The sequence below is a fragment of the Pelodiscus sinensis genome, chromosome 1 (assembly GCF_049634645.1).
Source record: "Pelodiscus sinensis isolate JC-2024 chromosome 1, ASM4963464v1, whole genome shotgun sequence".
In the NCBI taxonomy this organism is placed as follows: Eukaryota; Metazoa; Chordata; order Testudines; family Trionychidae; genus Pelodiscus; species Pelodiscus sinensis.
In genome coordinates, this window is record NC_134711.1 from 88,588,658 (window position 1) to 88,613,749 (window position 25,092).

Below are 25,092 nucleotides of genomic sequence, written 5' to 3' on the forward strand. Positions count from 1 at the left end.
TCTGAAGTAATGCTAGTTATCTCAAAAAAAATCGTGCGGTGTAGACAGACCCATAGAGAGTAACAAGCCAGGATGAAGCAGCACCATGAGACGGCCCAGAACCGAGTGTTTAGAAAGAGCTGCATCACCAGAGCCGTGAGTGCTGGGCATTGGGTTGAGAAGAAGGGGAGCTGCCAGGTTCACATGCATTGACTGAGCTGTAGTAGGGGATCTCAAGCCTGGAATAGCTGTGCCTGCAGCTAGATGGGTTTCAAGCAGCTCTGTGGCAGGGGGTGCTTTAAGATATATTTCCTATCCATGTGTATATGCCTCTTCCCATTCAGTTTCGTCCTTGTTTGGCTTTCTGGATCCCTTTGGCTGGCTTCTCTCTTCAAGCAATCTGCCTTGCCTGGATCTAGCTTCAAAGCCTTGGCTGAGTATCCTGGACAACCTCCAGCCTCTGACCTACTTACAGTAACTGGGAGGAACATCACCCCCATCGTCATTCTCCCCTCCCCTCCCCACACCCAGCATTGACAGGACACAAGAGATGCAGGGGGTGGAACAAGGAGCTGTTTGTGGAAGGCCTGAAGGGCTTGGAATCTTAGCATTGCAGCCATTCCTGCCCTGTGACCCTCGCACATTCTTGCCTCCCTAACTCTGTCATTCCCTGCCAAAGCAGAGTCCATCCATATGGCAGAACCAAAGGTGTGGATTCCTCAGACAGGTGAAATCCTCAAAACACGCTGCACTTCTATGCAGCCTATATCCTTCATGTATTACTGAGATGGCTCATTACCATCATTTTTATTCTTTATATTAAAAGGAACAATTGTGTGAAAATGTTCAGTTGTTTCTGAGGCTCAAAACTGAACAAAATTTGTTTTATATATATATTTATTTAGTAAAATATTTTGAAAATTTTTAAATTTTAAAGATTTTGTCATTTGTTTTTTTCTCTCCCCCCTCATATCTAGGGGTTGGGTTTCTATACACACATTTTTTTCTGTTCCTTTTACTACTTTGTAATGTTTTGAAATTTCTCCAACTTTTGAGAAATAACAGAGTTTCATTTTGCTATTCTGTAACTTTTCCAACTGTTGGAAGTTTTGAAACATTACGAAGTGGCAAAAGGAAAAATGGAAAATGCAGGGAGTATACACTCTTCTGAATTCAGTGGCAAACAGTAATAAATAAAGGTTGAAAAAGGGGAGGGACCAAAAATGAAAATAAAAAATGGAAAAGTTTCAAAATTTTGGGTATCAACAAAAATATGCAAAAATGTATAACAAAACTGTTAGCGTTTCTTCAATTATATATACAGGAATCATGTATTCACCCTACTAGTGCATCCATGGGGTGTAACATTATAATAGATACTACAAGACTTATCCAGTGTTGCCTGGGTCCTTTACAGCAGGGAGCGGGCAGTTTAGGGGGAAGAGTGCAGGAGTCAGGGCAGGGACTTGAGGATGAAGAGGGAGCAGAGCAGGGGACTGGGGATGTGGAGGGCATGTAAGAGTGAGAGTTGGGGAGTGAGAAGCAGCTCAGGGTGAGTGGGTCTCATCTGGTGGGGCTTTCTCTCCCTCCCAACCCTTCCTTCTGGCAGGGATCTACTATTTCCCCACCAAACCTGCCTGGCCGGCAGGGGCCTCCTGTCTTCCTCTCTAGCCGACAGGGGCCTTCTGCCCCCCCAGTCTCCCCATCTGGCAGAGGTGTTCCCCCTAGTGCTGCAGGCACAGACAAAGGCTGGGAGGAAGGATTTGAGGCACAGGCTACTTACCTGGTCTGGTGGCAGGCAAGATGGCAAGCCCCCAGCCCTTCTGGTCACTCCGTGGTGCAGCTGCTCCCAGGGGTCAAGCTGCTGTATAGCTCTCCTGTGCACTCATTGCCCCCAGTGGCCACTCTCAGTATCACATCCCTCCAATCCGTGCCCCCTTCCTTTCCATGTTATGGAAAACATTCCCATTCCCAGCACTTCCTATTTTCCTGGCACAACCAAATCCTGAACTTGTTTTAAGTTATAAGAGGATGCAGCATACCAAATTTGGTGGTCCTAGCTCTTACTGTTCTGGAGGAGTTCTTGAACAAACAGACTCATGAACAGACAGATGCACATTTCTAAAATATATAGATTTTAGAAAGGGAATATGAAGTGGCATCTGCCCCACACTGGCCCTTTAATGGTTAAAACACAGCCCTGGGAGAGGGCTGAGAGGGTGGAGTCTGGAGCTGAGGCAGAGACAGACAATTAGGGCCAACCTGGGGCTGCATAGATAAGGGTTCCTGGAAGGAAGGAGGACAGACACGCTCTTGCTCTAGCTGAGGAGTAGGAGGGACCTGGCTGCCAGGGAAGCTGGAAGCTTCCTGAGACAGAGCAGTCCTGGGAAGAGGCAGGCAGAGCTGGGGAGCTCTGGCCTAACCTCACTCCCAGGCCATGTCTACACTCGCGGCTTCTTGTGCCAGAAATATGCAAATGAGGCTAAGTGTGGAATATCGCCAAGCCTCATTTTCATACCTAATGAGCCGCCATTTTTGCAGAAGAGGCTCTTGCGCCAGAAGGAGCTGTCTACACTGCCCCTTCTTGTGCCAGAAAAGCCCTCTTGCACAATGCCATTACGCCAATTACTTTTCAGGAAGAACGGCATTACACAAGAGGTTTTTTCTTGCGCAAGAAGGGGCAGTGTAGACAGCTCCTTCTGGCACAAGAGCCTCTTCTGCAAAATGGTGGCTCATTAGGTATGCAAATGAGGCTCGGCAATATTCCACACTTAGCCTAATTTGCATATTTCTGGCACAAGAAGCCACGAGTGTAGACATAGTGTGTGCAGGACCTGAGACAATACCTAAGAATACTAGGGCTGTAGATAGAGCAGTGCTGGGGAGTTCTGGCCTCACCTTATTCCCAGGCTGCAGGGCCTGAGGCAAGGCTTGAGTGTACTAAGGCTGCAGGGAAACAGCCAGGATAAGCAAAGGCAGCAGGTCCATCCCCCCTTGCCAATGATGAGTGGCCATTTCAGGCTGCAGTTTGCCCCTGAGATAAGGGTCTATGATGACTAGTGGGTCACTGAGGCAAGGTGTTGTAGGGGGACTGGGGATTCCCTGGGAGGGGCGGACCCTAGAGTGCAGGGGCACTGACCTAGGATGGTACCAGCAGCCAGGAGACCAGCTGAAAGGGGGCACTCCAGGGCTGAAGAGCTAATTCCCAAAGCAACCAAGAAGAGGTGCCCTGGGGCTGACTGCCCGCTGTGACAGGGATGTGCAGAATAACTTTTGTCTGAAACTGCCTGGGGGTTATTGAGGGTGGGCAGAATGTAATTACCCAGACTGGCATTTGGCTAGAGTTTGAGTTAGTAAAGTAAGTCTTTCCATGTGAAAAGTGCCAGGAGTCCTGGAGCTTGATTCCATGGCTCCATGGAAATACAGCACTTCCAGCAGCACAAAAGCCACTAAGGCATGCTACAGCATCGATTCAGTGCTAATCGTCCACATGTGCACTTGTGTTCTCCTGGGAGGTATCTCATCCTTGTATTGACCACTCCCTGACTTACAGCACTACTGCAATTGTGACTTGTCTTGGTAGGACTGTGGGCCATTTTTAAAATGCACCCTTTTTTGTTCATCTTTTGTGTTCCATGATGTCAACCCAGAAGACAAATCAAACCAAGATAAATAGAAAAACAAACAAAAGCAAGGAAATAAAATGAGGAGATGGAAGCATGCCATGGCAATCCATTGGTATACAATCAGCTGGCCCCTTCTGAATAGGAGGACGAACAATCTAAAGAGAGGGTGAGTCAGAGGTCCCCATGGGCTGTTTTCATGACAGAATTCCAATACATGGGAAGTTTTACATACCGGAAAACAAGGAGAAAAATTGTGCACTTCTTCTAGTGTAACCAATTTCTAACTGCAATGGAGATCATTGGATTGCCCAGTATTGAATGTATGGAGTTACACTAGCACAGCACCTGCATAGGTAGGGGCTGGGATAGAATATTATCAAAATACTATTTTGAAAGTGAATAGTTTATTATGTGGATTTATTTTTTTCGTGTGTTGACACATTCTGCAGGTGGGTGGGTTACAAGCACCCTGGCAGCCCTGTAGTATGGGGTGCTTTTAAATATATTCCCAATCCATGTGTATATGCCTCTTCCTGTTCAGTTTTACCCTTGTTTGGTATTTCTGGATCCCTTTGGCTTGGCTTCTCTCTTCAAGCAACCTGCCTTGACTGACCTATGAGATAATCTAATCCACCCGTCTCTTCTGACCACTGCAGCATTATTCTTATTTCTATAGTTTCTTCTCTAGTGATTTTTCCAGTTTTGTTATAAATCTTCCAGGCACTGGGACTACTCCCCCTTCCCTTCAGAGGATCCTCCACATTTAGCTGTAATTCACTGTGAGGAAATATTTCCTGACAATCAGCAATTTTCCTCCTGCTTAATTACTCTAAGATATACTCAGAGCATGCATTACTGAAACCATTGAGATAAAGAACTGGCCTGCATTAAATGTATAAAACTACAAACATCCATACCTGATGTCTTCAGTGGGCTGTGACTGCTTGATGTTAGAGAGATTACAGCTTTCTTTTCTTTCTCCCTCAAGAATATTATTCAACTATTGCTGCCCCTGTTAATTTCCATTATACAACTGTTATAGGAAATACAGGTTGAATCTCTTTATTCTGGCATCCTCTGAACCTGACTGGTGCAGAACCAGAGAATTTGCTGAACCATGGGAGGTCAATATTATCTAGCAGCATTATCAACACTTCCACTGCTTACTGGGCACTTAGAAGACATTTAGGGTAAATTAGAGCTTAATAACAGCACAGAACACAGAGCCAGGACTGGTAGCTGCAAACAATCTTTATAGGACCGCGGGAAACTTGGACACACCCATGATAAGTGGACATCTGACTAACTAAAATCATGCCGGACCACGGATGTTGCCGGACCAGAGTACTGGACTAGAGAGGTTCAACTTATTATACATTAACAATAGTCACAATATTGTAACATCAAGGCCAAGGCTCAACTCTGAGATGCAGTTGCACAGACAAAAAAATTACATTTCCAATGACAAACAACACACCCACCAACTTAATCCTACCAGCCTAGAGGATGAAAATGAGTCATTAAATGATTTGTCCAAGGCCATTCAGGAAGTCAGAGCTGGAAATCTCCCAATTTCCTGTCCCATACTTTAGCCTCCAGTGCCTGCTCAGCTAAATGGGATTCTCAGTTATAGGCGTTCTATACTCCTGCTTCAAGCACATTGTTAGCCTCACTGGGAGATGTGCAAATGGTGAGAGGCATAGGAGATGAAGTGCTGAATTCTACCAATTCTCTCACCTGACATCACAGAAGAATGATCATGAGGGATTCAAAACACCTATTCTGAGTGATCCCTGCTCTGAGGCTCTGTGGATGAAAGTCCCCTTTGTGCATGGGGCCTGTACAAAGCCTATGAACCACTGAAGTCCCTCTGAAGGACTGTAGGGATTAAGTGGTGCATAGGCCTTTTAGAGAAGAAAAGTAAAAAACACCATCAAGATTCCTGCTAATACACCTCTAAGGGTACATCTACATAGTAGTGTGTAGCTCGAAATAAGCTACGCAATTTGAGCTACACAAACTGCTTAGCTTATTTACAAATAGCTTATTTCAAAATGTGGTGCTGTCTACACGGCACTTATTTTGAAATACATCGCTATTCCGCTGCCCTCCTTAGTCCTCATACAACAAGGTTTATTTTGAAATAGCAGGCTTCTTGTGTAGACAGCACATAATGATATTCTGGAGTAATGGACATTATTTCAAAGTAACTCTGCTGTGTAGACGTGCCCCTCTCCAATGACTTCATATCTAGTAGCCAGTATAATCCCAGATAGAATTTAACAAACCCATATTACATTAAAAATAAACCCCAAGAATAATAAAGCACCAGAAAACACGTCACTAATACACATTTTATTACATACACTTATTATATAGACTTTTGACTCTAATGAGAATAAATTACAAAGTAACAGTGGAAAACACTTGACTGTTAGTGCTAACTTCATCAGGACCAAACAGTGCAAAACACACACTGAAAAAAACAATCTAATCAAACAGAGCTTTGGAGCTTATGTCTATTTTAGCTGTTAGGCTAAAGGTGGGTATTCACAGTACTGGGGCATCAGACAGTTGAACAGGGAGAGGTGTCAGACAAGTGAAAGATGGCAGGTACTTGCTATAACACATCTAGGCCCTCCAGCTGCCCATGAGGGATTCTTCCCTATAATATAGTCTTCAAGACCCTGTCCAGTCTTGCTTTAATAAGTCCCAAGTGACAGGGTTTTCACTATTGCCCTAGGGAGACTATTCCAAGACTTAATGGATCCCACTGTAGGGAAATATTTTCTGTTCAATTTCATTCACTTCATTTTCTTTCTGTTCAATTTCATCCAGTTAATCCAGGGCCTGGGGGATGTGGGAATAGACTATACACAGAGAATGGCACAGAACAGGAAAGAGATCCAGAGGGTTCAGAGAGAGAAATGACAGACTACTGAGTCTAGCCCCTTCTCCAGTATGATTCTGTAGCTCTGTTTCATAGTAGGATCAGTGGAGATTCATTTACGAGTCAGTTTAGGCACAAACAGATAGGGATACCCCCACACACTGAAGATATGAGTTGTTCCAGACAGTCAGGCTGCCTGTCACATCCCACACAGCATTGGCACGAGACTCAATCATTCATTTCCTGTTTTTTTTAAATGTAGCTTATGAAGATGAATTTTCTGCTGGTGAAATACAAGTGATTGTAGAGTTCATGCTGGTGACATTCCTGAAGACATTCCATCCTCCCCATCCCCACCCCTGGACAATTTAAACATAGTCCAAGATCCCCATCACTTCCTGGCAATGTACATCTATCCAGGGTTTGGGGGCTGCCTGAATGGGAGGAGAGGTCAGTGTCTATGGTGGGTCCTTTTTTACCCTTTCCACAGGAACTGTTAGACCCCCTGACTGTAAGTAGGTGCTTGAATCAGCTCCCAGCCATTTCTGGAGGGCAGACTGGCTCTGTGGGATGACTGCTATACACACATTAACAGGGATTCTTTCATAAAAAGAAATTGGGAACACGAGACACAGAGAGAAAGATTTCCTTAGCTTGAGTCTTTTCAAAAAGTAGAACCTTGGTCTTATGGGAATATTTTAACCTGTCCCTGACATCTCTGAGCTCCTGGATCTCTAGTCCAAAGGTTTTTATTGCTTCCCCATTGTTCAACCTGGGGTCCATTTGCATTGGTGGCCTAACCACCAGATTACAACAGTCAAGGCCCAAGAGGCAGGTCTCTAAGATAACATTCAGAGACTATGGCTTTATTAATTTGAGTGACCTTTGGGCAATAGATATTGTCAATGAGATCGAGGGCTGCCATTTATTGGTATTCATACTGAGGAACACAACCATCACCAGATGCTACACTGATGCTGCACTGAGACATTTGCACTTTTATGGCTTTGATTCAGCAAGGTACTAGCACGTAGGACAACTTATGTATGGAAATTTAGGCACATGCTTCAGTATTTTCCTGACTCACAACCCATGTTATGACACCTGCCTCAAGATCACCATGTTCCAGTCTTAATGTAGGGATTCAACTGTCCTGCATCTGAGATGCCTGACAGACCTAGGAAGTCCTCTCTCTCTTCTCCCTCCCCCCCCAGTTGGGATCTTGTGTGAATGATGGTGCTTTATCTGACCTGGGCAGATGAAATGGCCAATAAAGACCAATGACATTTGCCAGATGTCGAAGACAGTTTCTGTTTGTACTAAAGCCATCACTGCTAACTTAAATGTTATTCCCCAAGCAACTTCCCCCCCCCCCCCATGACAAGTCACCCACTATGTTCTCCATCCTTCATTCAGTAATGGATGAAAAAGCTCTGTCAACAGTTTCCAGTGAGAATTATCACTGTCTGCAAAACCCTCATCCTAGGGAAGACATGCTGTGAGCTGATCCAGCAGCCATGATGGGGGAAAGCTTGTCTGCATGCCTGCATCTAGTGGAGCCATCAGAGAGCATGGCACTGAACTTTAGCACCATGGGCAGTCAGATGACATGGAATGTACTAAAGTGTGTACAAAACAGCAGCACTTCATGTGTGCAGATGGTATGGAATGTACAGCTATGTGCACAATAGGGCAGCAGGCATTGTATTACAATAAAATGTAGAGAAGGGTGGCCAATCGGGCAACAAAGGCTATGTAATAAGTATATAAAATATGCTGCAGGATGTATCAAAAGGTGGCCGTGGCTGGTATGGAATGCACTGACAATGGAACAGCAGTATCACATGACAGTGGTTCTGTATGGAATGTAGATACCTGGGCATCACTAGTCAAGACAAGAGTTTTGTAATATATAGTGTAAAGAAGTGAGGACAATAGGGCATGTTAGCATAGTAAATGAGAAAAAGTCAGAGGCGTGAAGGATCAGAAGAGATACAAAGTACCATGGAACAGGACTTAACACAGTTCTAAGCAGTGTGGCACAGTAGTAGCTGCTGTAGGATACCTCATGTCATTGGCTCTGAGCTGGGCCAGTGTTATTAGCTATGATTTGCACATTATTTGCCATAAAGGAAAAGGTGCTGGATTCCCACTCTCCCATGGAGTCACATTTTCTTATAGTACTTTGTTAGCAAATCAGCTCTAGGAAGAGTGGAGGAAAGTGCAAATACAGTGTATATATACACATTATATGGTCTGCAGTATACAGGCGAGATCCAGAAAGCACAGTCATTAGTAGTGCCCCATCTCTACCTGTTTGGCTCAGTGTCCCTTATCAGAGATTCACAGTGCATGGTTCTCCCGGGAGTATTTCAGTTTTCAATGATTATGACAGTCAAGAGGGAGCAGCAACAGAACTGATGCACTAAGGGATCCATTTAAAAAAGTGCCGTAGAATAGACGACCAAAGGAGTGCAAATCTATTTATAATAAAGGACCCTTGATCCCTGGGTCATGATCAGATGCAGAAGATCCAATGTCTAGTAGTGGATCTCTTGAGACCTATGCAATAAATCCAGAGTCCTGGGTCAAGGAGAGGTGCAAGAGATCCACACAGACCTCTTCAGAAGAACATTTTGTATGAATGTAGTGCTCATGAAAGTGCACATTGACAGCCCTAGAGACTGAAGTCCTCTATCTCCCAAACAGGTATAACATGGGCATCAGTAATGCAATCTTCACTCATTTTGCCCCTCCTGTGTGTTTCACTCCTGAGCTGGGAAGATCACCTCTAAGGGAGAGTTGGGAATTCACTCTCCATGGCTCATTCAATCCTTAGCCTTTCTAATGAGATTCAAAACACTGATGCCAATTCGGGGGCATTGGTGATTTCTGTGATGTGCACAGTTGTCCACGAAGAACTGTGCTGAGCCCCACCAAAGTCACCTTACATAAGTCGTCAAAGAGGCATCCAATAACAACCCATTTCATACCCTAGCAAACTGGGCTAGATTTAAACCAGTGAACTATCAGTAAAAGGATTCATGTCCCATATCAAGTCTATGTGTGATCCTCTGGTACCCTTAAGAATTTTTTAAAAGGTAACGAATAGGTGCATGTATCCTCCTCTGGATAATGAATAACAGAGACTTTTACCTTTGATGGATCCAAAAATCCAGGTCATGGAGTGGTGCAGGAATCCTTTACCGAGTAATGACCATCTTGCTTAGGGAGACCTGAAAGCCTTGAGTTAATAGAGGTGCACAAATCTTGCCTTGGAGAAGAAAAAAAGAGGTAACTCTGATGATTAACAGAGATCTGTGTCAGCAGAGAGTGAAATGTGCATTCAGACCTATCCTTGTAAGCCCACCCAGAAAAGACCACACTTTGGCTTTTTTTCTAGAAACTCTCCACATGCAGAATACTAGACCTCAGGCACCCCAAAGGCTAGGTTATCCCGTATCATCAGTGTTTTCCGAAGATCTCGTTCCATGATCGGCCTTTGCGTCCGCCACTTGTGGGCCTCCTGCAGGCCTGGTTCAAAGTAGTATATGCAAGCTCCGAAGCCCACCAAGATGAGAATGGAGATCATCAGATACACTGGCACGAACCAATCCAAGAAGTGGGGCATGGCTTCTGGAGAAAGTGGAGGGAAGCAGATGGAGATTGATTAAGGTGAATGCCAGCACAAAACTGTTCAGACACAAGGAGACGTGGCAGAGACTATCTAACTCCATGGTGTCTAACTTGCTAGCCACTAGCCACATGTGGCTATTTGTCTGGTTGAGTGTGGCTAGTTGGCTTGAAGAATATGGCTATTTGGCTGTTTGAGGGTGGGTAGGTCACTATAGCAGTAGCCACTACAATAGCTACTGCTTCAGAACTGGTTAGACACCACAGATCTAACTAATGGGACCCAGGCCACTCCATCCTTGTTTACAGCCCTCCTGCTTCCAGTTTAGAACACAATTTTGCTCTTTTTTAAATGCAAAAATCTGCCCTTTAGTATCCTGCTTTGTCTCAGTTTGGCACTTTACTTTGTAAGATTCAGTGCCAATTATGCCACACTCTGCCCTGGTTAAGCACCTCTGATTCCTGGTTAAGCACCACTTCTTCCTCTGATTCCACTGGGACAGTTCTCTAGTCTCCCAGGGTATGTCTAGACTACATGGCTCCGTCGACGAAATAACATCAGTTATTTCAAAATAACGAAGTGCATGTCTACATAGAAAGCCATTATTTCAAAATAATTTCAAGGTTGTGGACTTCTTACTCTGACTTCTGTAACCCTCATTTCACGAGGGGTAAGGAAAGTCAAAGGAAGAATGTTCTTCCTTCAACTGCCTGCTCTATAGACAGCACCAAAAGCCAAGATAAGCTATTTCAACTGCAGCTACGCAATTGACGTATCTGAAGTTGCGTATCTTAATTTGACTTTTGCCCTGCAGTGTAGATGTGTTCTCAGAGAGCAATGGCTAGAGGGGCTGAATTGTTTTTTAAAAGAATCCCTTTAATATAGTCACATTTATAAATTCTGCTTTTCATTTGACTCAGGTCTCTGATTTTTATTTACTGACTGCAATGTACCTAAACTGATGTGAAATGTTAATAGATTATCTGTTACTGTAACTAAGCCTAGAAGTTACTTACTTTGAACAGCTAATTTTTCTTATAAGACTTCACTCTTGGATTGTTTGTAATGTTCCCTTTTCAAACCAACAGAGCCCTAAGAGAGGCAAAACAACAAGCACTCAGCTTAACCAACGCTATTGGCATTAACTGTCTGCCTTGTTAGCAGCCTCAGCAGAGAGGCCAAGAGCTGAATAGGTTATGGAGACCAACATATCCCCTCACATTAGAGCTGCTACATTCATATCAGAGATGAGGCAGTTGGTGAAAGAGGGTGAGGAAGTTTGCATGGTCACAGCTTGTGCTATATCTGATCTGCACATTTACAGGGGACCCGTTCTCTAACACTATCATTCCAGAAACATTCACCATTCACAACACAAAGCATTTTACAGACAACAATAATCCATACTCAGGACCACCCATCCCCATGCAAAGCAAGGAAATATTATTCTCTTTATTTAAATAAAATGTATAGAGGTGTGATTTGGTCAAGGTCATACAGGACATCTGTGTCAGAGCCAGGGACAGGACCAGGTTTTCTGACTTTTAGTCCCCTGTTCTACCACAATCAGGGGTAGAATAAGAAGACCAACTTCTGCCATTTCCTAAGCAAGGCTGACCTCTCCTCTCACCGCCCCGCCCCCTCCAGACAACAGGAATTGCACCTGCACATGCCAGCTCTGAATGTTATGCAGGGGATTTTGGGTTCAGTTTTCATTTCTGATCATCATATGTTTTGGTGACTGAAACAAAAATCGTCAAGCATAGGACAAGAGGCTCAGAAGGCAAGACAAGCACAGAAAACATCTGCAGCGAGACATAAATCACAGTGGAGGCCTACTTAAGGTGGGATTTTTAAAAGCACTTTATGAATGGTTTATATAAGACTGTCCTCTACTCCACAGGGGAAGATTACCACAACTTTTCCTGAAGCTAAAAACAGTGTGTGTGGGGTGAGATTAAGGCAACTCACTGACGGTATGTCTACACAGCAGCGTTATTTCAGAACAACTGACATTATTCCAAAATAACAAAGACCACATCTACACAGCAAGCCATTATTTCAAAATAATGTCGAGTTGGAGGACTTCTTACTCTGACTCCTGTAACCCTCATTTCACAAGGAGTAAGAGAAGTTGAAGGAAGAGTGTTCTTCTTTCAACTTCCTGCTGTGTAGACAGTGCCAAAAGCCAAAAATAAGCTATTTCAACTTCAGCTACACAACGGACGTAGATGAAGTTGCATAGCTTAATTTGAGTTTTGCCCTGCAGTGTAGATGTGCCCTGAGTCTAAACAGCTCTAGAGGGGGACCATTCCCTGGAGTGGTTTGCATATATTGGTTTAAGCTGGGTTTCCCAGGGACTAGCAGACAAAGCGCATTTGGTATAACAGGATGGTCTTGAACTAACCCAGGGACTTCTTTCTGATCCAGCAATCAAACAGAACTTTCTGTCCATGGAGAAGAGGGAGGAGCAGTCCTCATGGAAAGGTTGGAAAGACTTTTGCTTACAAGGGCCCCTTAAGACTGATGTGTGGTATGTTCAGCATGTATTTAAATCTGTTTATTGGTTTTTATGGCTTCTCTTTACTGCGTCTATTTCAAGAATAATTATAATTGCTTGGGGCTTGTCTCTACTACACCAGGGATGCATGCTGCAGTGATAGATCCACTGGCTGTTGATTTATTGTGTCCCTTAAACACGATAAGTCGATTTCTGAGTGCTCTCCCATCGATGCTGGTACTCCACCAGGATGAGAAGAGAAACCGTCATCCACAGGAGAGCAGTCCCTGCTGACCGTACCACATGCAAGATGCAGCAACTAATATGTCAACAGCAGGGGTTAGTATAGACAGGGCCTTAGAAATAACTGTATGATAACTTAAAAAAACTTAAAAAACAACAAATGGTCCTGTAGCACCTTAGAGACTAACAAAACATATAGATAGTAACATGAACTTTCTCATGGGCACAACCCACTTCTTCAGATGAATAGAGCAAGGGATCCAGAGGTACAAATAAGTAGCAGAAAAAGAGGAGATGGGGGAGGGAAAGAAAAAAAATTGTCAATTAAAGTGTCCATGCTAAATGAGGCTAATAAAGTGGACTGTAAGTGCCTGATACTTAGCTTTTGCTGTTATTTGGGTGTAGAATATAATGGCCCATCCAAGAAACATCTTTGTTCAGTCCCTGGCTTAGTGTGTCAAATTTGCATATGAAAGCCAGTTGTGCAGTTTCTCTCTCTAGCTGGTTCCTGAAATGACTTTGTAAGAGGATGGCCTCTTTTAAATCCATTAATGAGTACCCAGGCAAGTTAAAATGTTCCCCAACAGGTTTCTGTGTGTCACCATTTTGAATACCTGATTTGTGTCCTTTAATCCTTTGTCAGAGAGACTGCCGAGTTTGGCCAATATACGTGGCAGTGGGGCATTGCTGGCACTTAGTAACTTGTTACTGCTGGCTACACACTGGAAATAACCCCCCCCCCAGAAACTGAGATCAATGCACAAGCATTGGCTGTCAGGCAGACAGGCTTGCTGTGGATATTACAGTGTAAGGCAGGAGCTGGGCAGCCTTAAATCTCGCAGTGGGTCAGTGGCAGTGGGACAAGGATCCCTTCCAGACAGTTGACTGCTGAAGACCTGTCTGGGCACTTCTGGAGTGGATCACAGAGCAGAGAATACAAGTGCAGGTTCCCTGAAACTGTGACAGTTGCATCAAAGAGAGAGTCGGATTATTCTATAGGCTTTACCAGTACACTAAGGGCTGCTTATGTCTCTGTCCTCCTCCTCAGGTCTTTCCAGAATTGGTCAAGGGTAGAGAGCAGAGGTGAAAGTGGGTGTGTCCCAGTGCACAGCTCTGGCAAGAGCTGGCTGAACTGCAGCAAAAGCCAGCAGAGAGCTATTCAGAGAGCTGGCAGGGACCCGGGTTGTAATAGGACAATACCTGTAAGAAATTTTAAGTTACTTCCACCACTGGAAGACTGGGAGATTTGTCATATTAACTTTCATTGCTATTACTGCCCATCTATCTCTGTCCCATCCCTACATCCAAACCATGTGGGATACATTCTCCTCTCATCCCGGTCCATAATATTCTTACATTTGTGGATTATCTCTACTTTCTTATGTTTGTCTCAAGGGCAAAGCAGACGTATGTCATGCCCTATGATACTACGTTGTAGTGAATGTACCCAAAAGCAATATATCACTGGGATTCAAGACACCACATGGTACATTTATCTTGTTCTCACACGTTTCAGAAGGGTAACCGTGATAATCTGTTTCAGCAAAAACAAGGAGGAGTTGTGTGGCCCCTTAAAGATTTACAAATGTATTTGGGCACAAGCCTTTGTAGGCTGTAACCTGCTTTGTCGGGTGCATGAAATGGAAACATCAGTTAGGCAGGAATATATATATATATATATATATATATATATATATATACACACACACACACATTAAGACAGGAGTGGGCCACATCTATCCTGACTGAATTGACCTTATTAGCATTAGTCCTCCACATAGTAATGCAACACTCCTATCTATGGATATGGATATGTACCTATCAAACTGACATTTCCACTTCGTACATATGACAAAGTGGCCTCCGGCCCACGAAAGCTTATGCTCAAATAAATTTGTCAGTCTTTAAAGTGCCGCAAGAGTCTTTTTGTTTTATCTTGTTCTGTGTACCAAATCCAGAAAGTTAGCTGATAAAGGGAATGGGAATCACTCGGTGCTGTTCCACCATTTCCTTTTAAATCTTTCCCTAGATGTAATCAGTGATCTTATGCATGAAGGGCAGTATACTTAAAAGCAGATGGTGTATTGTGCTTCTGGGAATCTCATCAAAGAGTTTCTGAAAATCCCTTCAGGATATTCCAAAATTGCTCATTCAGCTGGATCTGACTGCCACTCATTCAGGAATACCCTTAATTAAAATTATTATACAGCATAAAATTAAGAAATTCAAATAACTTCTTAATGATGAGTGTGTTGCAAGAAAATGAAATTTGAAGGGTGTAAGTAGTAAGAAGGGAGTGAAAGTACTAAGGATGACCCAGGAATATGGTAAAGAGCAAAAGGATATTTCTGAGCCAAGAGGAATTTAAGATGGAGATCAATCAATAAGGACCTCCACATTATTAAATTACAGCATAATTCCCCAAGTGAACTGATGAAACTCCTGTCACTGAGCTGTTATTCAACACTGGACAATGCCCTGGAAAATGGGCTCCATGGAACAATTCTGCATAAGCCATGGTGGCAGAATGGACAGGATGTGACCTGACAGATTGCTTCTATCTGTGAGTTCTATGACATGTTAAGTGTTTTAGCTGATTTGATGCCATATTGATGGATTTCATACAATTCTTGTTGAATTTTTACACTGGAGCAATCAACCAAATCAATTTTGCATAAAAAAGGGTGTGTAAGACTGCTTTTCCTCTGCCCAACCTGTCAGCTGACTTCCCTCACCTAGCAAGATCCCCCTCCCCTCCTGATAGTGCAAAGCAAGTTAGCAGGAAGTGTAAGAGTGAAGATGACATTCATTTCTACCCTATAAATCATGTTTTCTATCACCTCAGATTCACAGGACTAGATATCAAACCACCAGAGATTCTCACTCACATGCACAGGACAGGGATAAATTAAAAATTGCCAGATCTGAGGCTGGGAAGGAATCTCCCTTCCCCAGTTTTACTGATAAACATTGTGGAAGTGTTTCCGTTTTCTAGAGCCTGAGGAGCGAGATTAGGAGGGTTTATCCCACATTCTGAGGGATGTATTTGAGGATTTCAGTCCTGCCCTTCTTCTTCAGTCATGTTCCTACAACTCAAAATTTTGGCAATTTCCCTGCTATCCCCATCTCCTTCTCAAGTCCTTGAGCATTTTCCTCCCTTTCTCTCACTTGATTCCTGGGTCCCCTCTCATCATGTGCTCTATCCTCCTGACTGAGCCTCACAAAGCTCCTCTTAATCAGGCCCCTCTTAATCAGGGCATCCTCATAATCTGGAATTAAATAGGCAGTCTCTATATCTGCTTCATTTCTGGACATCTTCCATGAGTAACTAAAACACACTCATGCATACATTGAGATAACTGTAGTTTTCTGTGGGTAGATGGGAAATTTACATGTAAAAATAGAATGTTGTTCACTCTCAGGGTATGTCTACACTACAGGATAAGGTTGAATTAAGATATGCAACTTTAGCTACATTAATTATGTAGCTGAAGTCAAAGTACCTTAACTCGACTTTTGGCACTGTCCACACAGCAGGAAGTTGAAGGGAGAACACTCTCCCTTCCACTTCCCTTACTCCTCATGGAAGCAGGATTACCAGCATCGACCAGAGTGCCCCCTCTCAGTTCAAATTAGTGTGTGTTCACTAGACCCGCAAATTTGAACCCTGGAAGATCCATAGCGGTAGCTTTGATCTTCTCTGTAGTGCACACGTACCCTCAGACTTGCAATGAAGAGTGGCAGAGAGATCAGTGGTGGGATAAAGAATCAGTCAAGAAACATAAATCAGACTGGCACTTGAAATATGGGAGAAGATCATTTAATTTAGATGTCTGTTTATTCATTCTTTACCAGTAGTATCTACTTCTTCAAAGGCTAGTTATGTCAATGAAATTCCCATATTACCCATGTGCAACAAAGGCCCTGCTTTTTTCACCTTGGCACTTATTGAATTATCTGAGTCAGGGCGGGGATAAAAGCTGCCAAGACCAGTTTCCAGATGTCAGAGGAAATGCCATGATAAAACCATGGATAATATAATGGCTGCTTGAGAACTGACACCAATGGGCAGAGGAAATGATGGAAGAGAGCGGGGAAATGAATATGTAACTATTGCTAAGCTTCCAAGAGTAATGGGGGAAGGCTGACTACATGACTGACTTCCCTGCCACATCTCTTCCACTTTCAAAACCTGAAAGTGAAGTTATAGTCCTAAAAGTGACAGTAAAAATGACTCTATTTATATTTCCCTTGTGACCTGCAGATTTCATCTATCATCAACTCACCAGTCAACAGATTATTTTTCTATCTGCTTCCAATTCAAACTCCACCCTGGCTTTGCCAGTCCTTCTACTCCCTCTGCCTGGTCATCCCCAAAAGGATTTTGCAATCAGATCCTGGCTGGAGATGCAGTGGCAGATACTTGAGGCAGATTAGAACCCAGCTCCCTCTCCCACAGCAATACGCTGGCTCTGCAGCCAGTTCTTTTTGTCAATGAAATGAGCAGCTTTGACTGGAAGATCCCAAGAGCAGCTATTCACACTAGAGAAGGTCCGATTTACACAGTGGGTCTTTCTGCTGATCTTCAGCAGCACACTTGAACCCTTCTGTGCTAATCTTTTCAGGGTTTGTTTGTTGGGTCTTAAATTCATGACTTTTTAAAGGTGGAAAAAAGTCATCTCCGTTTTCATTTGCTCTTATTTCAGGCAACTAAGTCCAAGGAGACCCCCCCTCCTTTGAAAACCCGTGATGCACCCTGCACTCGAGCCCCTGCAGCAGCTTTTCTTCAGCTTGCTCATTTGTGCTGCTGCACCCCAGGCTGGCTGGAGGGGTTGTGAAAACCCCTATGATGGCAAAGGGGCCTTCCAGGCATTTGAGCACCGGTCATTTTTGACTGAGCAAAGTCCACTTGGGCAGGAGGCGGGGAGCAGAGAACAGGAGGGAGCTTGCAAGGGTCCCAGACCCAAGTCCTCCTCTCGGGGGCTGCTGGAGACGCCCGGACTCGGGGGCTCCAGCCACGCGTGGGGCAGGGCGGGCCAGGGGGCGCTTAGGGATCCGGGACGCGCCACTCACCGGGCTCCACGAGCGAGGCTGGCGCGTGGGCTTCGGGCAGTGCACGGACGATCCTTTGGCCCTCGAGATTCCCCCGCGCGCGACGCAGCTGCGCGTGTCAGGATCACAGGGAGAGAGGGAGCGGCAGGAGCAGAGCGCAGCGCGTGACAACGACGCGCGACGCACCCCCCCCCCCCCCTCCGCTCCCTCCCTCCTCAGCCCATCAACCTGCGAGGCACCCTACCGGCCGCGGCTCCACCCCCCGCAGGAGCGGGGCCGAACCTTCCCCGACCAATCGAAATGCCGCAAAGGCCTTTATCTGCTGTTGCCGCGGCAACTAGACTGGGAGCGCGGCGGCGCACGTGGTACAGAGAGCGAGCGAGGATGCGCTGCTGGCCGGGGGCTGTCGCGCGGTGCGGGGACCCAAGAGGGACTGTCCGGGCTCCGGCTGGCGCGTCACAGGGGGCTGGGCTGCGTGTGGGGGAGGGTGCGGCAGCGCTGGGGCGAGCTGGCCAGGGGAGCATTGGGCCGGGCTGGCTGCTGGGGTGAACGGGCGGGACTGGGGAGCGCCTGCCACCGCCCCTCGTGGGCGTAGGAAGGCTCGTAGCTAAGAGAACAGTGATAGAGATGTAGCCGTGTTAGTCTGGGGTAGCTGAAACAAAATGCAGGACAATGTAGCACTTTAAAGACTAACAAGATGGTTTACTAGATGATGAGCTTTCGTGGGACAGACCCACTTCCTCATTTGATCTGAGGAAGTGGGTCTGGCCCATGAAAGCTCATCATCTAATAAACCATCTTGTTAGTCTTTAAAGTGCTACATTGTCCTGCATTTTGTCGTAGCTAAGAGGGTTGGGTTGGGCGGGGAGACTTGTCATAGGAACCGAGGGAGGATTTTGACTGCTGGGATTGAGCTTGGAGTAGCCCTCAGCATGCAGGGAGCCCACTTCAGCCCTTCCCTTTACCTCACTGAGTAAAGCCAGCAGAAAAGACCCTGGGAGGTTATTTTATGCAAATAACTCGTTTTTAGCAATTAAAACAAAAACACTTGTTAGCAGAAAACTTGTTCTGAGAGCGCTTTAGTTTAAGAAACTCATTTTTAGTAAAAATGTTTTCAAAACCACTAAAACTGACTTGACTTTGCTAATAACCCAGTCTTAGTTTCCAATCGTTCTGTGAAAAATCAGGGGAAAGTATTAAGCAGAATTTAAAATGTCCACACAAATTTCTTTTGTTCAAAAAGCTACTTTACATAACATCTTTTGCCAAAAAAAATCAAGCGGCCCTAAGCAAAGGCCTTCCAGTCTACCCTACAAACTATTATGGGATCTACAAACTCATTGCTACCACCTGCCGGTAAAAGGTGAACTATGATGGATCTCTCCTTTAAATCATTGGCTGTTGGGGGGCCCTATTTTGAGTCAGGGGCTGCTGACCCACGGAAAAGTCCAGGGCTGTCTTTAGGAAGTGCGGAGCTTGATTCATGAGGGCAGCAGCCACGCATGCGCCATGTGCCCGGGGCAATGCTGCACGCCTGGGCCCAGGGCGCCAAAAGGGTTCGGGCCGGCCCTGCCTGCACCCCAACCTGCTGCCCTACCTGGTGAAAGTGAGGAAGGATGAGGGAGGGAGGGAGGGTGAAGCGAGCAGGGGGTTGGGCCTCAGAGAAGGGGTACAAAGGAGGCTGGGCAAGGGTATTTGGGTTTGAGATAGATCTTGGATTGCGCTTAAATTTAAAAAGTGATCTCATACTTAAAAAGGCTGGAGACCACTGAAGTAGAGTACAGGCAGTCCCAAGGTTAGGTACAAGATAGGGACTGTAGGTTTGTTCTTAAGTTGAATTTGTACATAAGTCGGAACTGACGTCCAGAGTTTCTCTGCCCCGGGCTTCCTGGAATCAGCCTCTGATCAGTTTCAACAGCGGCTGAATCGGGACACCTGGGACAGAGCAGCTGGGGCACTGCCGGGTAGGTCCCCGCAGCACCGCACCTCGGCGCTGCGGGGACCAACCCGGCAGCACCCCAGCTGCTCTGCCCCAGGCATCCTGATTCAGCTGCTGCTGAAACTGACCAGCCGCTGCTGAAACTGACCAGCAGCGGCTGAATCAGGACGCCTGGGGCAGAGCAGCTGGGGTGCTGCCGGGTTGGTCCAGTAGCACCGAGGAGCGGCGCTGCGGGACCAACCCAGCAGTGCCCCAGCTGCTCTACCACAGGCGTTGGCGAGAAAAGCCTGGTCTGCTGGGGGGGGGGGGGGAGCGCACTAGCTGCACCCCCCCCAGCAGACCAGGGAGACACGGGCGGCGGGACCACCGAGACGCGCCGCGGTCCTGCCGTCCGCATCCACCACGGCTTTGCTCCGTGTCTCCCTGGTCTGCTGGGGTGCCTCCCCCAGCAGACCAGGGAGACGCGGAGCAGCTTTTCTCGCTGCGGAGGACGCGGGCGGCGGGACTGCAGCGCGTCTGGGCGGTCCTGCCGCCCACGTCCTCCGCGGCTTTGCTCCGCGTCTCCCTGGTCTGCTGGGGGGCCCACAGGCGTCGGCGAGAAAAGCCTGGTCTGCTGGGGGGGGGCGCACTAGCTGCGCCCTCCTCCAGCAGACCAGGGAGACGCGGAGGAAAGTCGCAGAGGACGCGGGACCGCAGCGCGTCTGGGCGGTCCCGCAGCCCACGTCCTCCGCGGCTTTGCTCCACGTCTCCCTGGTCTGCTGGGGGCCCCCCCCAGCAGACCAGGGAGATGTGGAGCAGCTTTTCTCGCCCTGGAGGACGCGGGCGGCAGGACCGCGGTGCGTCTGGGTGGTCCCGCCACCCGCGTCCTCCGGGGTGAGAAAAGCCCAGTTCGTAAGTACGGATCTGACATAAGTCGGATCCACGTAACTCGGGGACTGCCTGTATCAGTAAATTAGGGGCCTTGGTGGCTGCGTTGTATCATCAAAGGTGCAGCAGGAACAGAGTGCTGAAAGGGAAAAAATCCAGTTCAGGACAGGAGGGATAGGAAAGACAAAAGATTGTAGGAACAACAGGGATAGCATAAAAGAGAGAGTACCTTTAAAAAGGAAAGACAGTAATATAAGGTCAAAAGAGGACAAGGAAGAACAGTGCGTGTAAATGAGGAAAATAACTAGAGCGTATCAGAGGGATAGCCGTGTTAGTCTGAATCTGCAAGAACAACAAGAAGTACTGTGGCACCTTATAGACTAACAGATTTATTGGAGCATAAGCTTTTGTGGGCAAAGACCCACTTTGTCAGATGAATGCACTAGAGGGTATAATCTATGAAATTATTAGAAACTTCATTAGAAAACTGACAAATAAAGCAAGAGTGAAATGTGATGGAAATAAACTGTAATAAAATAAAGTAATTAAACAAACAAGAATAAAGAGGAAGTGAGCAGTATGGAAAATAAAAAGGACTGTTTAATATAGCCATCCAAACAACTTAAGATATACAAAGTGAAGTGACAGGAATGCTATAGAGAAACCGTACAAGACCAAAGATCTGCAAATCAAAAAGGAGTGAAGGGATAATTGTTTACTCATGTAGCCAAAATATTGTGTCAAGAAATACATGCATTTATTTACCCTGAAACACAAAATAGGAAACAAAAATTGCACAAGAGGATTGCTAACAAAAACTTTCCCTCTAAACTCAACAGAGGCTGGAAACTGAAGAGGGATCATATAATAATGGCATTGTACTATGATGTAGGAAATTGTACTTTCTAATTCAAAATTCTGTTATTTCATAAATGTAAATTGTTAGCTATATAGTGAATGTAATAGTAAATATACAGTAAATAGCAATTTTCAGTAGATTATAGTGTAAATCTAGTAGGAGTTCCTGCTAAAACAACTAATTCTGATTTACCTGTGATTATTCCCTACTTAACTGATTTCTGCTTGACCCCAATTGATTGAGAGAAAACATAATATGGCCTCTAAATTGCTTCTGCCTCTCTTGATTGCTTTGATTCTGAACATTCCTCCCTTGGTTTCTTTCTAAATGAGTTGAATTTATTTGGCCTAAAATACTTCAGATTCCCAGGAGTAGGGGAACAATGTTGAGATATGAACTTTCCATAATACTGTAATTCAGCAAACTAAAGAGTTAATGAATTCAGATTGTATATGTATGGCTTGCAATAAAGTCCACGTTAAGAGGCTGAGCTCCTGTTGGCTAGAGTTAGGAATGTTGAAAAGTTATATGTTGTAGTAGCTAATATTGTACCCTGCACCAATATTTAACTGAGCTGGAGTCAGAGCTGTGTTGAGAGATATTAGAACTGCTTGAAATGCTATCTGATTTCTTTCACACTTGCTGATTTTGCCTATGTTTAACAAAAGTTAACAGAAATTCTAAGTAGTTGCTTGTGATTTTCTGTTATATAACAGGGAATTCAGTTAGGATGAAAGTCTTTCCTATTTGTTCCAAGAAGATTGGCTTCATAAGAGAATACAGTGTCTTTCCAGAAAGAACTATTGAAACATTTGATAGGGCAGTTAAAGCCCTTAACTAATTAAAAAAAGCTTTAATACTTAGTTGACCATTGGATCATTCTCTCCTCACTAATCAAATTATAGAGGAAATAAATAAAAAATGGCATATGTTGACCATATTAGAAAGAAAAACAAATGGATTGACTGAAGGGCACCACAAAAGCTGGATGAAACAAAAATTGGATTGACATTTTGAAGGGATATTATGGTCCCAGAGCAACTTTTAATGTGGAGAATTACAAAGCACGCTTGAGAAAACAGCTAGAAGGGGGAAACATGCCCCAAGTCCCTGACAGAGATAAAGAAAGTGGCAGGAACATATCACTTTGAGCTGTTCCTAGGTGGAGCACTCCATGGCAGCTCTTTTGTCAGTTTTAGTGGCTCTAAACTAAGAGTGCTTGTTCCAACAAGTAACCAACACAATTTTACACTAACCTTTGCTGTGGAGACATGATATGTTTTCATGTGACTAAACAAAGTGCACATCTATTGGCAGTAAGCAGTTCAAAACCCATTTACTGTTAAGCAAACAATAATCATAGAAAATAAATTAGAACATTTCCAAGGGATGTGTTTGTAAGCTCAAGAGTACTGCATGTTTCCTTAAAAGACTAGACTCTTGGAACTGCAGATCACTAGGACATATTGGTAAGAATCTGCTGAGGATACTATGCAGCTTATGAGAACTAGTATGGAAAAGACACCACCAGACACTGATGTACTGCATACTATTGGACAGTATAGAAATGCTTTAACTCATTATTATGTGTTAATGCATTGGTGAATGACCATGAAACAAAAAAAGAATGCCAAGACTGTAGTTTCTTTGATTTCCAGAAAAAACTATGGGCCTGATATAAAACTGTTACTCCAGTTTTGTACTGATGTAAGTCCACTGATTTCAGTGTAAAACAAGAGTTAGACAGTAATGAATCAGGCTCTACATATTCATAAATCATTCGGTACCATGCCTTGAAATGTGTAGAGGATTATAATACCAATTTACAAAGGCGGTCCATATCCTTTCCCCCATTTTACAATGGGGGAATCCAAGGCACAGAGAAATGCAAGACCAAGGTCTCACAGTAGGCAGCAGTGTGCATGTAAAACTTATATAAAAGAAAGATTTGAGGTTTGGAATTGGTTACATCAAGATAAAAGTAAGCTACTCATCAAGGTAAACAGTACAGGTCAGATTCTCAGCTGTCTAACCTCTGCTGGGCACAGCAGAAGTAAAGCTATCAAGGAACTTTTTAAAGCTCTCCAATTTGCTGCCCAGCCAGACTTTGCCTTGGGGGTTTCTTTAATGTACACTAGCTGTCTATGGCCCCAAGGGACAACTCAAAGATTGCTGGAGATCATAATGCTATGTGTTTTGGGGACAGGAGCATAGGAGCCACATTGGACTCACACTCCATTTCCACTTGATGTACCAAGAATCTGGCCCTATAATTTTTACTCATGGTTTTAACAAAGGAGTCGGTTCTGCATTACTGGCATACATCTGGTTAACACTCCTTTGCCTCGTTGGTCTAAGGTAAATGAAATACCCAGGCTGTGTCTAGATTGGCATTCGAAAAGTTTTTCCGTTAAAAGTATTTGCGCAAGAGAGCGTCTACACTGGCACGGATGCTTTTGAGCAACGCACATCTTTTGCGCAAAAGCATCTGTGCCAGTGTAGACGCTCTCTTGCGCAAGAAAGTTCCGATGGCCATTTTAGCCATCAGGCTTTCTTGCGCAAGAAATTAACTTGCTGTCTACACTGGCCCTCTTGCGCACGGATACTTGCACAAGAGGGCTTATCCCTGAGCGGGAGCATCAGAGTATTTGCACAAGAAGCACTGATTTTGTACAGTACAAGGTCAGTGTTCTTGTGCAAATACTCACGGCCAGTGTAGACAGGCAGCAAGATAAAATCTTGCCAGTCTAGATGCAGCCCCAGTGTTCTTAAGAGAGGTAAGTGGAAAACATGTTGATGGCCATAGGCTGGGTTTGATAAAGATGAACTTATGTCATGCTAAAATGATACCTGTCTTACGTTGAAAAACACGAAGAAAATGTGGTTAACCAAGATGTCCTATAACCTGTTCAATTTTCAGAATGAGTAGCATTTATTGTGCATCTTCATAAACAGGATGGCACTATCTGCATTTGCAGAGCTAAGGTAACAAGCCATGTGAACTAATATCCTGTTGCTGAAGTCCAAGATCAGTTAGCAGAGGGACAAAGGTTTGCAAAATTAGATGAGATTTAAATTTACAAGCAGGTGGAGCTCTAGTAACAGTCACAAAAAATACTTGTCCTTCAATACCAATAGTTTCAGCATAATTGATTTCCCTATGGATTGGTTAGCCTTCTGTAAGTATCAGCGTATCACAAATCAAATATGCCAGTGTTTAAGTGGAGTGATCTTGGATGCTCCTAGGCTACGTCTACACTGGCCCCTTTTCCGGAAGGGGCATGTAAATTTCAGCAGTCGTCGTAGGGAAATCCGCGGGGGATTTAAATATCCCCCGCGGCATTTAAATAAAAATGTCCGCCGCTTTTTTCCAGCTTTTAAAAAAGCCGGAAAAGAGCGTCTAGACTGGCCCCGATCCTCTGGAAAAAGCGCCCTTTTCCGGAGGCTCTTATTCCTACTTTGAAGTAAGAATAAGAGCCTCCGGAAAAGGGCACTTTTTCCGG

At 44.8% G+C, this 25,092-nt stretch overlaps 1 protein-coding gene across 4 annotated transcripts; it reads right to left on the reverse strand.

Moving 5' to 3' along the window:
- Nucleotides 1-2,767: 2,767 nt before the first annotated feature.
- Nucleotides 2,768-18,328, reverse strand: LOC102444052 (small integral membrane protein 45). Of its 4 annotated transcripts, none has more exons than XR_012905839.1 (4): nucleotides 17,946-18,328; nucleotides 11,146-11,221; nucleotides 9,652-10,131; nucleotides 2,768-9,057 (listed from the first exon to the last, which is right to left on the reverse strand). XR_012905839.1 is itself a non-coding variant. In XM_075935906.1 (4 exons), the coding sequence occupies exon 4, from the start codon at nucleotides 10,124-10,126 to the stop codon at nucleotides 9,920-9,922; it is 207 nt and encodes a 68-aa protein (XP_075792021.1). In that variant the 5' UTR covers nucleotides 10,127-10,131; nucleotides 11,146-11,221; nucleotides 13,879-14,072; nucleotides 17,946-18,328; the 3' UTR covers nucleotides 2,772-9,919. The 4 variants fall into 4 exon arrangements, 3 of the variants coding, with proteins under 3 accessions (XP_075792021.1, XP_075792014.1, XP_075792032.1); XM_075935906.1 differs by adding an exon at nucleotides 13,879-14,072 and having other exon boundaries at nucleotides 2,772-10,131; XM_075935899.1 differs by having other exon boundaries at nucleotides 2,772-10,131.
- Between the last annotated feature and the right edge of the window lie 6,764 nt (nucleotides 18,329-25,092).

Bases quoted from the DNA above. Each gene is read 5' to 3' on its own strand.
- LOC102444052 (XM_075935917.1), bottom strand. From the start codon at position 10,126: ATGCCCCACTTCTTGGATTGGTTCGTGCCAGTGTATCTGATGATCTCC.